A 16502-nucleotide genomic window follows, 5' to 3' on the forward strand; every position below is an offset into this window, starting at 1 on the left:
TCACAAAAAAAAAAAATTAAATTCCTGCCACTCAAAAAAGATGGAAGTTTTAAAAAAAAAAAAAGAAAGAAAGAAGTTATAAATAGATTTATGACAAAAATGACAAATTACAAAATATAAAATGGAAAAGGGTCTAAAATACCTTCGAAGTATTGGAAATGGTACAAAACTACCCTCCATCCACCTATTGGCTCCAAATTACCCTTTCCACTAGGGGTGTGCATCGGTCGGTTCGGTTCGGTTTTACATATAATCGGTTCGGTTTATCGGTTTTCGGTTTTAAAATATGCTAATCCAATAACAAACCAATAAGAAATTTTTTATTGGTTTATCGGTTTTTGATGTTATCGGTTCGGTTTCGATTAACCCAATAAGAAAATGTCGATCAAATAATATATAATAGTACGTATGTTATAATTACATGTTATCAACTTACCGCCAAAACATAATAGAAAACTTTGAATGTTGATCAAATTACTAACATTCACAAACTTGCAAAAGCTATCTCCTACAATTACAAACTAGAATTAAAACTAAAATAAAATATTACAATGAGACAATCTTGAACAGTTGCTTGATCCACCAGATAATCAACAAAGTTCTCACCAATTTCCTACCAAAAAATCACATAGCCTGAAAAGCTAATATTGAATCCATTTATGTATTAAATTATGTATATTTAATATTGAGGAAGGGTAAAGTAGTAAATAACTATCGTCTTATTGGGTTATCAATTTACCCAATAACCCAATAGGAAAAACCGAAACCGATCCAATAACCCAATAATTATTTTTAACAATAACCCAATAACATTTTATCGGTTCGGTTTATTGATCGGTTCGGTTTTTGCACACCCCTACTTTCCACCCACCTATTGGTTCAAAAATACTCTTGTCATCCACATTTGGGTTCAAAATTGACCATTTATTTAACGGTTTCAAATTTAAACTACTTAAATATTTTTAAAAATATTTGGCGCTCAATTATTGGATATAATTTAATTTATTAATATCATTTATAAATCAACCCACTACCCACCCATTACTAATCAAGCTCTACCCAATTAATATATCATTTTTAATATCAAAATCGCCTTAAACATTACTAAAGCATGACGATTACCGATTCCTGAAAATGACATTCAAAATTATTTGAGTCCGAATTGAATCCCCAATTAAATTTAGGTTGAACCGCTTATTTAGGAGGACACTTCCAATAGGATTATGTTTCAAGCTTGAATTCAAAATTTATGATTAAAAGTAAAGAAGTAGCACCCCTCGAATTAACTTATGCACTTTTTAAAATATAATTTTATAAATATTTATTATTTGTTTTAAATATTAAAACTTTAATATATTATTTTTAAAAAAAATTACTATTAAGAAACATCACATAATTGAGGCGAAAGAATAATTAAGATGAACATAGTAGACTTTTATGTTTATCGGTAATTTTTATTTGGACATTTGAATTATATTATGTGTTGATTGACGACTTGAATATATGATAATATACTTTTATAGACATTTTCGCCTTAAATTTTTAGAAACATTCATTGGTAGTAATTTTTCTGTTGTATATTAATAATGGGGCGAATTTATTAATTGGGTATGGTCTAATTAGTAATGGTTGGGTTGTAGAATGGTTAACAAATTATATTAATAAGTTAAATTATAACAAATAGTTAAGCACCGTGTATTAAAAAATATTTAAATAGTTTACATTTAAAATCGTTAAATAAGTGGTTAATTTTGAGCCCAAAGGTGGATGTGAAGGGTATTTTAGAGCCAATAGGTGGATGAGAAGGGTATTTTGGAGCCAATAGGTGGATGGAGGATAATTTTGTACCATTTCTGATAATTTAAGGATATTTTAGGCCCTTTTACGAATAAAAAAATCTTTGAAAATGATGATGGAATCAAAATTTAAGAAGTGTTTTATTTTTTAATAAACGAAAGCAATTTAGTAGACGAAAAAAGTAGCAACATAAATGAGTCATCAATTATAAATTAAACTTAAATTTTAATTATATTACATGAAATCTTTTCTTTCCTTTTTTTTTTTAAAAAAAATGCCCCATCAAGATTATTTATTTATCAACAAAATTAAAAAATAGTACAACTACCAATCCCAAAAAAGATCGGTTTCCAATAATAAAAAAGTAAAATGAATTATAGCACTAACTAAAATTTTAAATAAAATAAATAAATAAATGCAGAAAAATGGCAAGAGTTTCAGAGGTTTCCAAATTTCATATTCAGTTTTCTTTTATCAGCCGTGCAGAAATTCATTGCTATCTTGACACCATCATATCCGTCTGATTTTCATCTTTTACAAACAATCTCATGTCCGGCATGTAGCAATCTAATTGTATGTGTTTATATAGTATTCAAAAATGAATGTAAAAAAACTTTTCAAATTATGTAATTAAGTGTGAAGAATAAATCTTCGTAAATTTTACAATTAAGGAAAATGTTTTTTAATGTAAGAAATTGATAACTGAAGTTTTTATGTGTAATGAGGGAATAAATAAATACTATGCTTTTATATACTAAAAAAAACTAAATAGGAGTATTGTTTTATGTTTTAAAATGGAAAAAAAAAAAAAGAGGTAAAACTAAAACCACAAAAAAAAAAATCCAGCCCTTAGAGGCATGTCACATTAGTGATTCTTTGCAGAAGAATGACAAGAATCTTAGAGGTTTCCAAACTCCATATTCGGCCGTCTTCTTCTATCAGTCATGCAGAAATTCATCATTATCTCGACACCGTCATATCTGTCCGATCTTCATCTTTTACAAACAATCTCATGTCTAACATGTAGCAATCTAATTGTAGGTGTTAATATAGTATTCAAAAATGAATGTTAAAAAACTTTTCAAATTCTATAATCAAGTGTAAAGAATAATAGCATGTTTGGATGAGCTTAAAAGCTGGTTAAACTGACTTTTACTTATTAGAGTGTATGACAATTATCAAATGACTTATTTTAAGCCAAAAGCTAAAAGTTAGGTGAGTTTTTTTTTTCAACTTAAAAGGTATTTTATGTTGACTAAATATATTACCCTTTTGCCCTTAGTTCTTTTTTTAACTATTATTATTATTATTATTATTATTATTATTATTATTATTATTATTATTATTATATTTACTATTATTATATTTATTATTTATTATTATTATTATTATTTGTTGTTGTTATTATTATTATTTATTGTTATTATTATTATTTATTATTATTATTTATTATTATTATTTATTATTATTATTATATTTATTATTATTTATTATTATTATTTTATTATTAATATTATTTATTATTATTATTATATTTATTATTATTATTATTTATTGTAATTTGTATTATTATTATTTGTTATTTTTTAGTTTTTTTATTTATTATTATTATTATTATTATTATTAAGTGGGGATACAAAATTAACTTAAATGAGAAATTTATATTCCTCTTATAAATAATTAGTGATGATAAAGAAATATGTGAATGATAGGAAATATTATTACTTATGGATGTAAAATATAAATTAATTTTGTTTAAATTTATTTTAAGTATAAAAATCTTAGATTAATCAATTTTTAATCATGTTAACAACTTTAAGGGTATTTCAGATATTTTTGATAAAGAAAATGCTTACCAACACTTATTTGCCAAACATATCAACAACTTTTTTTCAATTGCAGCACTTTTATTCAAACACATAACTACTTATTTTAAAAACAAGTTTACCACTTTCAAAAATGGTTTTTAAAAGTTATTTTTTTAAGCCAATCCAAATGAGCTCTAAATCTTCTTAAATTTTACAATTAAGGAAAATGTTTTTAATGTAAGAAATTGATAACTGAAGTTTTTATGTGTAATGAGGGAATGAATAAATACTATGCTTTTATATTCTATTAAAGCATTAAAAAGGAGTAATATTTTATGTTTTAAAATGAAAAAAGAGGTAAAAATAAAACCACAAAAAAATATTCAGCCCTTAGCGGCATGCCACATCAGCAATTCTAGATTCAGATTTATATATATATATGGATATGATATGATTTATATTAAGAGTAAGATTAAGATTATATCTGCCTAATTATGGTATATATTCTGCTGATCTCAAGACGTATCCACAATTAACATTAGGAGCATTAAATTCGGGTTAATCCTAAAAGGTGTTAGATTTGGATAAGGTTTTAATTAGTTATTTACTAGGAAAATTGGTGTTGTGTAAAAAATCCTTTTGGTCTTAATAATATTTTGTTTTTTTGAACATTATAATCATTTTAATTTTAAAATCTTTTAATTAATAAATGTGAAAAAATCAATTTATTTTAAATAAAAAAAATATTATAGATTTTTTTAAGTTCTGACTAAATTTTCACCAAATTTTTTGGTCATTTAGCATTAGAAATCATTTGTCAGTTTATAAATATTTACCTTTTTCCAAATAAAAAATAAAAATGGTATGACTTTGAGAAACCAAATTTTATTTTAACAACTAATTAAACGTTGAGCTAGTTTTTATTTAAAGTGAGTCTAATATATTCTCCTTTCAATCCATTTTTACTGTCGTGTCTGTTGGGTTATTTTAAAATTTTCCTTATTTGAAAAGATTTTTATTGGAAGTGTTTTTATTAAAAAAAAAAAACACATTGTATTTGACTAATTAATTTTAAAAAGCACATGTTGTCAATATTACTATATTAGAATTTTAAAACAATAGTTTTTGCAAGATTACAAAAGTGTTTTTGGGAAAAATTGTTTTTTTAAGATTCTAAGACATGGTGTTTTTATTAAAAAATAAAAAAACTTTTTATTATAAGATATAGTTTTTACTACTACTCAAATATATATATATATATATATATATATATATATATTCACCTAAAAGATTGGTCAAACAACTCAAAATTTTAAAACAAGCACTTTTATAAAGTAAAAATATATATATTTTTTAGTGTTCAAAAATTTGATCAAACAAGATATATACACCCGGTTCATCTCTTAAGGAAACATCAATAACAAGAATAATTATTGTATGTTGCCCCTTATTTATTACTTTATTTTAATTTAATACTATTATTTTCTTTCATTAAATTAATCTCTTTCCATATTTAATAAAACAATTTGAGAAAAAAATTAAATATTTTAATTTAAAAAAATTATAGCATGAAATATTGACATTAATTTTTCCTAGCTTGTAAATCTTCGTATAAATGAGAGTTATCACCCATTTATATCTAAAACTAATAGTAAACAACCTACCTCTTTTTTTGTGCCATAATTCTGTCAAGAATAAAAACATTGATTTTGTCATCTTTTCATCACTTATAACATCTCTTAAATATCTTGACAATCTTACTTGCTCGTCTCTTTTCCTATTGGAAAAATTCTTATTTGGTTCCTTCTTTGTCTCCATCGCATCAATTTTGCAATACTAGAAAATATATTTTAAACGTTTGGTTAATGGATAAAAAATATTTTTTTTATTTTTGACATAAGATTAGAAAATCTTTAAAAGGAAAGTAATTTCTCATCCAAAAATCAATCCTGAGAATTGATCTAAGACCCAAGCCCTCACCGTTGAACTAGGACAAGACACTGATGACCATTCCAAATTTGACCCATGACCTGATCCAGACATTCTACCCAGGACCTGACCTACAAAAATATTTTTGTAAAATAATTTTTTTAAAAAAATATAATTTTTTTGACGGGATGGTTGGGATGAAGTATGGGTGGAGATGACATAAAAAATTTTAATTTTAATTTTTTTTTCAAAACAGTTCTTTAAAAAAAAATTGACGGTATAGCCTGGGGAGACAGGAGGGGGGGGGGGTTATGAGTGGGGAATGTCGTGAAAAATGACTTTTTAAAAATTTCAAATATTTTCCAAAAACATTTTTTTCGAAAAGAAAAATTGACGGGGCGGCCGGGTGGCAAGTGGCAGGGGGAGGAGTGTAAAAATGAATTTTTTAAAAAATTAAAATATTTTTAAAAAATATTTTTTAAAAAAAGAATGACAGGGGCTCCGGGCGTCAGGGTATGGGGCGGAGTAAAAATGCAATTTTAAGAAATTGGAATATATTTCAAAATAACTTATTTTTGTGGAGGGAGGGGAGGATAGGAGTGGTAGAGGTTGCGTTACGGAAAAAATCATAAAATTTAAAATACTTTATTATTTCTTTGTTTGGGCGAGGGAGGCTGGTTTGAGGCTAGGGGTCAGAATATATTTGAAATTTAAAAATAAAAAAAAATTAAAAAATATATTTATTTTTTTTGGATGGGAGGGTAGGATTCGAGATACGGGTTAGGGTAAGAAAAAATATTAAAGTATAAAGTAGAGTTTTGAAAAATATTTTTCTTAATTTTTGAAACGAGATCATTTTTCTTAAATTTGAGAAAAATAAGTTAATTTAAAAAATATTTAAATCTATCAAATATGAAAAAATCGAAAAACATTTCTTCATACCAAACACATCCTAAGTTTTAAAAGTTGGGGAAAAAAAGAAGAAAATAAAAATACAATAAAGATTTTTTTTTTTTTTGTAATTAATGAAAAATGGGATAAAGAGAGAAGCAGCGAGTGTATATCAAACATGCAAAGAAGGTGGCTGTCGATTGGTATGTATTCCGCTTTAATATAGTTTACTAAAATAATAAGACCTCGCGAAAGATAAATGTATAGTTAAAAATTCAATTATAGATTTGAGGATATATTATTTTTTCTTACTAGATTGATGGCCAATTTTTTTCCCACTACTTTTCTTCTAAAATTTATTATAGAAGTACCATTTTTTTCACATATAAAAACTAAATTATAATATAATCATAAGAAAAATAATTTTAATTATAATACAACCACATAAAATTAGTTCTCAATTATGTTCTTCTTTTTCTTCTTTTTCTCCTCCACACTTATTTCTTTTTATTTTTCTTATTTTTAAGCTAAAGAATAAAAGAAAAAAAATAAAAAGAGAAAACTCAAATAGTGATAATTAAATAAGTCAAAAAATAATTCGTGTGAAAAAAATCAAACTTATTCATAAACTTTGCTACAAGGATCATATACACCTCTACAAATATTTTTTTAAAAAATAAGATTCAATTTTTATCACTTCAATAAAAGCAAATGGTATATGGGAGTCAATATATGTAATTCAATTTTGCTATATATTAAACATTTGGTTTCAGTAATATGAATCATTAATAAATATCATAAATTGTAACTCTCTAATCTCTATCAATAAAAGAATGATAGCATCCCAAAGTATAATAATCAGAACATGTAGCTTTTATTTTATATTTAACACACTTGCAAATCGATCAGTTCTTTAATTAAAAACAGTACAAAATAGTCACAACTCACAATCTTGTTAAAATTATTAATAATATTATAAATGAAAAAATTGTAATCAAGTCTACAATTATTTGGATCAGAATCACTATTAAATTCTATTTTTAATTTACTTCATTTACATACATTTAAATTGACTCGAGTGTATTTTTAGTTATGTTATATTGTAAAATAACAAAATCTTTTATTTTAAACTCGTGTGTTTGAGAGTCGGATGTATGATATCCTCAAAAACGCAGCAAAAGTAGAGAAAAGGCAGCAGCTACAACTAAATAACAATTGAAACCAAACTACACTTAGTAACAAGAAGCTGCAATTTAATGTTTATAACTAATACATAACTGGATTGATTACAAAAATTTATCTCAACAGTAAAAAGGGCATATTTTTCTATGAAAATTCAAGGATAGCTACACAAAAGTTGATCAAGAATCAATATTTTCCAATCTCCACTTCTTTGCTAACATGGTTAGAACATGTGCCTCCTCTAGTGAAAAGAGCTTCCATTTCTTCCAAAGACTTTCCTTTAGTCTCAGGCAAGAAAAAGTAGAAAAAGATCAAAGCGATGACTGATATCGCAGCAAACATGAAGAAAGCACCACCAGTCGTAATTGCTGCAGAAATTGACAGAAAACTCATAGAAACTGTTGCATTCATCAACCTGTTAACTGCGACACCAATTCCAACTCCTAAACCCCTAAACTTAAGAGGGAAAATCTCAGCGGTATATACCCAAGTAACGGGACCAAGCCCAATGTTGAAAAACATCACAACTCCATAAGTTGTAATTATGCTAAGAACCAAAGCCCATATGAGTTTGCCACCAGAGTGCTCTGCCAAAGTCAAGAAAATCCCAAGTCCTGTTAATGTCACAATCATACCACTTAAACTCGTCAACAAAAGCTTTCTCCTACCAACTCTGTCAATCAAGATAGTCGACAACAGTATGAATGTGAGCTTAGTTAATCCAACACCAACTGTAGCAAGAATTTGGTGCTTATGGTCATGTACTCCTGCTTTGTCAAATATTTTGTGACTATATAATATGACAGCTTCAATGCCAGTTGCATGTTCAAAGAAATGAATTCCTATACCAGCAATTAAAATCCATCTCAGTGATTTTGTTGGCTTTAGCAACAATTCTTTCCAAACACCCTCCCCTTGTGCCTTCACTGAATCCGGGATTTTAACTATCTCATCATCACAATTTTCGTCAATGCCCATAGCTTTTTTAATCTCCTTCAATCGAAATTCAGCTTCTTCAGGGTCGTTTGAAACTTTGTACATTATTTCCTTGGCTTCTCCTAGACGGCCTTTCATGATCAACCATCTAGGAGACTCTGGCATTCTGAGAATGCCAATCGCCAAGAAAAGCGAAGGAATTGCTGCAATTCCTAACATAATTCTCCATCCAAGTCTCAGAGGCAATCCGGAGAAAATATAATTAGACAAATAACCAAGTAAGATCCCAATGCTAATTCCAACTTCTGGTAGAGATGACAGAAATCCACGCGTGGATGGAGCTGAAACTTCAGCTGAATAAACAGGTGCAATCATAAGTGCAAAACCAACACCAACTCCAGCAACACATCGACCTATCAATAAAACCGCGTAACTTGGACCGTATCCCATTACAACAGATCCTAACAAGAAAATTACAGAAGCTATAACAATAGTGTAACGTCTGCCAATATAATCAGAGGTTCTTCCAGCACTGAGTGACCCAACTAAAGCACATAAATTAAGTATCCCTGCTAGAACCTCTGTTTTTGCATCACTGATTTTGAATTCCTTTTTCACAAAAATCATCGCTCCACTCATCACTCCGGTATCTGTATTCAAACATAAACTTCTCATTAGTCTAATTAAGAAAAGCAAATGCGATGATAGATTAATCGGGCGGAAAAGAAAAAAGAACAGAAGAATTTTAGAAGTAAAAAACTTACCATAACCAAAGATGATAGATATCATGGAAGCAACAATAGCACAAGCACAGGCATATTTATTAATCCTTATTGGATTTTCTCCAGCAGTACCATTCTCCATAATTCAATTGTATGAACAATGTAGGTATATTTTTAGAAGTAAACTAAATTAATTTGTGATAATTTCTAGTTTAGAGCATGCACTACACTTACAAATCAAAGAAATTGGATCTATGAACTTTACTTATATATGGGTCTATATATAGGGGAAAATAGAAAATATAATCCTAAATCCTATATTAACTATATCCTTAATGGAAAATTTAATCCTAAATCCTATATTAATTATATTTTCTTAATTGATTAGTTGGTATATTTGTGGATAAGAATTACAAGTCCTCATAGGACTGACCACTGAACTCCCATCCAATTCGGGTTTCGGATACAAGCATTCACTTTACGTCATTTTTTAGAGGTCACATTTGACTTCAATTAGATTTCAGGAATAAAATTTGTTCGCACTCGATATTTATTTAGAATATGAAGCTTAAGCATAAAAAAAATTAAATTCAAATCAATTGTGTTTATAATTTTGAAAGATATATATTTGGATGAATGCAAACATGTTGTGATAATAATTACTCCCTCCGTCCACCATTGTTTGTCATAAATTTTATTTTTAGGATTAAATTATAAGGATTTTGACTAATATTTTAAGATGTTTTTTCATCATATTGATATGAAAAAAATTGTAAATTTATAATACTTTTCATATAGTTTTTGAATATCTAAAATTTTATTTAAAATATCAAGTTAATGTAATATAATTTAATTTTAAAAATTAATTAAATTAAATCTCGAAAGCGTAATATAACAAATAAAAGTGGATGGAGGGAGTAGTAGTAATACTTATCTGAGTAATTATGGTCTTGATTCTGCCGATCTCAGATTTTACACACATTTCACATTGGGAAAATTAAATTTGGGTTAGTCCTAAAAGAGTTGGATTTAGTATTTATTAGGAAATTAGTAAAAGTTGTCTTCACACCTTGCAAAAGAAGTTTATTAGGAAACATTTGTCTTCGCGTTTATGAATAGTTTTACCTTTTCTATATTTTAAAAAAAGAATTAGTTTGATTGAAACCAAATTGTATTTTTAAATCTAATTAAACGTCGCTAATCTAGTTTTTAATTCGAGCCTAATATCTCCTTTTGCTCTATTTTTTTACTTGTCATGTCTGTTACAGGGTGTCTTAAAAGTTGATCAAATTTATATTAAGTTAGTTTTTGACTTTTGAAAATATTTGACAAATATAAAAAAATAATTTAGAATATGTTTAAATGACTTTTCAGAAGTTAGAAAGTTCTTGACATGATCAAAAATGACTTGAAATAAATTTAAAATAAATCAAAAATTAAAAGTAGGTTTCTCTCTACTTATTTTTTTGACTTAAGATTATTTTAATTTGACTTTTTATTTTTTATTTAAAAACTATTTTTTAAGTCACTAAACGAGCTCACTTAACCAAATCTTCAAAATATACATTGAAAAAATATTTTTTAATCAACAGAAAGTTTTCATGAAAAATATTTTTGAGAGTAATCATCTATTTTTGACTAATCAATTTGAAAAATATTTACAGTCCATGATAGGACTATAGTTTTTGCTTTGTCAAAGTTCCATAAGTATTTTTGGAAAAAATATTTAAAAAATTAGCTTCTAACAAATCAGCTTTTGCCGCTCCTCAAAATTACTTTCTTATTTCTTTCTTAAAAGTTTGATCAAACAATTTAATTTATTTTATGTTTTTTTAAAAAAAATCACTTTCAGAAGAAAAAAAGAAATTTGATTTTTTAGAAATTTAGCCAAACAAACCATGCACACCTTTTCACAAAATACTTCGTTTATTTGATACTTTCTCTGTCTCTATCTAGTTGTTCACTTTATAAAAAGTTTACATATTAAGATAACAATAATTAACATAGTGAAGTTACAATCTTACCCTTATTAAATATGGTTTAAAAAAGGATGAATTAAAACTATAAAATTTTCAAAAAGTTTAAATGGGGGTATAATAGAAAAAAAGTTGTCGATTCTTAATTTGTCAAAATGAACAAGTAATAAAGACATCTAAAAAAGAAAATATGAATAAATAAATAGAGACAGAAGGAATAATAATTATCTACATTATTGACTTGATAATATTACTATATAACTTTTGAATATATATGGATACGGAGTATTCAAACTTTTGACCATAATTTATCCTAAATTAACCTTACCTATAAATAAGGATCATCACTCAACTCTATCTAAACAAAGTAAATAACCTACCTCTTTTTTTGCCATAATTAGGAAGATTAAAAAAAAAAGCACTGATTTGCCAACCTTATTTTGAGATGTCAACTTTGAATTAGTCATAAATGCAATAGTTAACGTTAGTTTGTCTCTTCTACATTTTTTAACAAGAATTATATACAATTCGCAACTACCTACACTATATAATATTCTCTCCGTCCAATAATATTTGTGCACAAAATTAAAAATAGATGTCTATAATATTTATTCACCTTATTAAATTCATGAATAGTTTTACACTTAATTCTTAATTTATCGTTATTATTAATTATAATAATTTTTCTGTTACATTTTCAAGACATCATATTTATTATATTTAAAAAATAATATGATAAAATTATTTTTATATTTATAATTTTTTAAAAGGTATATCAAGTCAACAGTTACCGACTATTGTTTGAATAGAGGAAGTATATATGTCCTCACTCTATAGTAGTGTAAATAGGATAATAATTCATGACGTATTGGTAATGGCATTGAAATTTTGAATAAGTTAGGGGTATCCTTTTCAGCATTATGAGAAGCTAATCTTTAAAAAGGTTTAAGTCAACTATATAACTATGAATAGGTGCTTGATAGAGTGATGGGAAATAATCATTGTCATGCCAATAATTTTTTATTGACGATATATGCTTTGTTACTAAAGTTTAGATAAATAAAAATGAAATTAATTTAATATTTTATCTATATTGAGATTTAGATTATACTAAAGTCGTTTAAAAATCAAAATTAAAGTAATATTCTAAATTGAATAAAAGTTATTGGTCTACTGATAATGCATATAAATTTAGTGGTTTCAATAACAACTTTAAATTCTTTTATTTTCGGGTTATCGAAATTCAAAGTTTTTTCTTAACTGATGATCCAATAGTAGATTAATAAAAATTATATTTATACAATTTGGTAAATAAAATGCTTGACTTAGGGTTAAGTTTCATATCTTCTTTTTTTCGGGTTGTCTCAAACTCTCAGTTATTTCGTATTTGCTTTTGAGCAAAATACAATTTATCAATTTATGTGCATGATTCATTTGGTTTGTTACTTTGTTTCTTAGTGATTTCCAATGATTCTTTTTTATACGTGCGTCAAATTTTAACCATTAAAACCGATAGCCGAATCAATAAAGTTTAATAGCCAATAATCCAATATCATAATGATTTCATAACAATTTAGCATGTCTATGAACTGATAACAGATAAATCGAAAAAACTTCATAATCGAACAGAATCGATCGATACCCAACCCTATTAATAATGATATATTATATTGTCATAATTATGCTCTACAATAGTCAAAGTCGATAGGCTGAGCATTGATATGGACTTGTTTAATTAATTTAGGCTGAAATTAGCCAAAAATATTATACAGCTTGTAGGGTTTTTATTTGTCACATTTGTTACTATACGAATTAAATTGTAGTGTAATCATATTATAAACATATTGGCCAAGTTGCATAGATATTTCGACCTTTGACCAACCAAAAGATAGAATTTTGTTGGAGATATTATGCGTAATTACTATTTTCGTGGAAAATCAAAGTTTTTTTTCTTTTTTTTTTTCAAATACTATGTGTGTACATATTTCCACAAGACAGCCAGAAAAACTGACATGCGCACAATATATCCTAAGAAGTCAATGCTGCGATATTTGTTCGATAAGTTTTAGCAATTGATTAGTCTGGTGTAAACATCGAATGGTAATAAATATTTATCCATTCATGTGTTCTCCACTGATTAATGTAATTATTTAATATCCCCAATTTGGAACCAGCAAAAATTTCGAGGAAATTACAGGATACATATGAGAAGGTGTAGTTGTAAATATAATAATGTTAATGTCTTTGTGGAATTTGGTGATATCAAGAAATATAGGATATGAGTATTGATGGAGCATTAGCTAATTACTTTTTAATAGTTTAAGAGAGAAAAGTGCAAGACTTCTTACTTGTAATTAAGTAAATTATGAATTTAGTACTATAATTGTTAGAAAAATAATATGGATTATAAATCGAAGAAGAAGGCGGCTTTGAGGCATAAAATATTAGCTTATTGTTTATATATATATATATTTTGGGGAAAATGCAAGCAATTTCCTTCGGGATATAACAAAGCACTTTGTATATATTTGCAGATTTTTCGTAGGTAACTTTTAGAGAATCTTTATATTTATAAAATTTAAGAGATGACTTTTTATAATGATAGTATTCTTTTATGAGTAAGTGACTTTTCATAATAGTCATGTTCTTTTATAAACAAATGACTTTTCATAATAGCCATGTTTTTTCGTAAACAAATATGTTTGTTCAATCAATTAAGACCAATATATATTACAAAATGTCCAACAATTAATAATAACAAGATATTCTTTGAAATTCAACAAGTGATGTCGAGGAAGGTACAGTATCCGTAAACTTTCTTGCTATGGAGGTAGAAATGTTATTTTTGAAAGATTTCCGACTCAAGTGCAGTAAATGCAAGTGTAAAAAAATAAAAACAATGTAAGAAATATAACAAATAACAAGAAAACTAGTGCAAAGCCTACAAAAAGAATAAAATTATAAGATAATCAAAGCAAAGTAAACAAAAGATGATGATAGATATCAAAAATAAAAACTATAATAATACGGTTAATACAATGACGAACACCAACAAGCGCAAACCCTCAAAAAGTAAAACTCCGATCCACGACCTACTAACCTTTCACCCTAGTACGTGCCCTTCATATTTTTTTATCTATGGTTATGTTTTCGATAAGTAACTTGGAGTTGAGTCATGTCCTCTCTAATCACCTATTCGCAACACTTCTTTAGCTACCTCTACCTCTCCTCGTATGTACTACAACGAATCTCACACCTCGTCATTGGCGCATTTGCATATCTACTCTTCAAATGTCCAAATCATTTCAATCTCTCTATCCTCATCTTGTCCACAGATAGAGGTCACTCTTTCCTAATCCTAAATATTTTCATTCCTAATCTTATCTTTTTTTGTATGCCGACTCATCCATGTCAACATTCTCATTTCCGCAACATGCACTTTTTCAACATGGGAGTTATTGACTAGTCAATACTATGTTCCATGCAACAAAAGTTGGTGTAGACACCACTCTACAAAACTTACCTTTAAGTTTTGATGATATTCTTTTACCACACAAGACTCTGAATGTAAGTTTCCACTTCACCCGCACGCCACATCAATACGATGTGTGATATCATTATTGATAGTTGTCAGTTCTCAAAGTCATGGACTTACGATACTTAAAATTCCCTTTCTTGAGCACAATTTATTAATATAATCAATTATAAGAGGTCGTAATTTAGTAATCTCATTAATTAATTATTAGAGAAGGAACCTTAAATTTGTTTGGGAAATATTAGAAATTTCACAATAATAAAAATAATAAATAACTTTATTATTTATCAAAAATTAGTCCTGAAAATAAGATAAATATTATTACGAAGATATATAAAAATAGTGCAGAAAATTAGATAAATATTTGAGTCATGGGTACTGTTTTAGGAAGTTATTTCAACGATGTAAATTTTTTTTTTATAATTAAACAAGCACTTCCCTATCTTAAATAAATAAAGATAGCAGAAATTAGCAAATTAATTATAATCAGCAAGTTATTATGAAAAATTAAAATAAAATAATCATTAATTTGAAATAACCCAAAGAGAAAAACGAGAGAATGGAAATATAATAGAATGTTAATTTCAATGTATACTTTTCAACAAACAGAGAAGTATATATAGATCGAAAGATGTAGCCAAGATGACAAGTGGCTTGCCACATGTCCAATCTTTCCCATGCAAAGTGACAAATATAAGGACATGTATCAAGAAAGTTAAAAGAGAATGACATACACTGTCAACTTTATCATTTAATATTTTTAACACACTTTAATTATTTGATTTTGTAAATACACTTAATAAAATAATCTTTTGAAATAAAATATTTTTCTAACAATCAAATAAATAATCTTTTAAAATAACAATATTTTCCAACAATCTCCCACTTATATCAAAAGATTTTTATAAAATCATAACTTGTTGGATTTTTAGGACAAAATACAATAGGTTTGGTATCTTTCGGACTATGAACCAAACTTAGATCGATAAAATTTAATTTACAGAATTATTGATGAAATATAACATTTCTACAAACCAAATAATTCTAGTTGTAAATCAGTGACTTTAACAATTACATTTTGACCACAGTAATTTTGCTGTTCAACACAGTTTTGCGCTTATAGGTCATGCGCGTGCCTGGTATCATGAGAGCTCTAGAGACTAGACCAAAGTTTCATAGGAGCGGCCACACTCCTACTCCTATATAGGTGAATTCATGAAGTGTACACTGCTTTAAATACACCTTCTTTAATTAAGGACTATGAATTCATTAAGAGTTAAAAGCTCATCCCTCAGTTTTAGTAGCAGTTTCAAACACTCTCAGTTAGTGCGCAGAGTCAATATCAACTTGTTATTACCCATATAAACCTACTTCATGGGATCTCCAATTACATAGGTTGAGTTCCCATCTCTATTGGCTAACAATTGACCTTAAACCCATTTCTATTGAGGTTTGAAGAATTAATTTTCTTTCCACGGGTTTCATCAGTGAATCGGCCGAATTCAATTCTTGACTTCACATAATCAATTGCAATTATTCCATCTTTCAGCAGCTGCTTAACGACATCATGCCTCAATTCATGTGTCTGATCTTACAACTGTAAGATTCATTGTTCGCAATATCGATTGCGGCTTTACAATCCCAGTGTATAAACACATGAGACAATTCATCCTTGTCAAATGGATCAATAATTCATCCTTATCAAAAGGATCAACAGTTCATCCTT

At 27.1% G+C, this 16502-nt stretch overlaps 1 protein-coding gene across 1 annotated transcript; it reads right to left on the bottom strand.

The window, feature by feature from the left end:
• Positions 1-7657: 7657 nt before the first annotated feature.
• Positions 7658-9499, bottom strand: LOC107010470 (probable polyol transporter 6). Its single transcript, XM_015209756.2, has 2 exons — positions 9308-9499; positions 7658-9193 (listed from the first exon to the last, which is right to left on the bottom strand). Exons 1-2 carry the CDS (start codon positions 9405-9407, stop codon positions 7794-7796), a joined length of 1500 nt encoding a protein of 499 aa, XP_015065242.1. The 5' UTR covers positions 9408-9499; the 3' UTR covers positions 7658-7793.
• Between the last annotated feature and the right edge of the window lie 7003 nt (positions 9500-16502).

This window comes from Solanum pennellii, chromosome 2 (genome assembly GCF_001406875.1).
Source record: "Solanum pennellii chromosome 2, SPENNV200".
Classification (NCBI taxonomy): Eukaryota; Viridiplantae; Streptophyta; class Magnoliopsida; order Solanales; family Solanaceae; genus Solanum; species Solanum pennellii.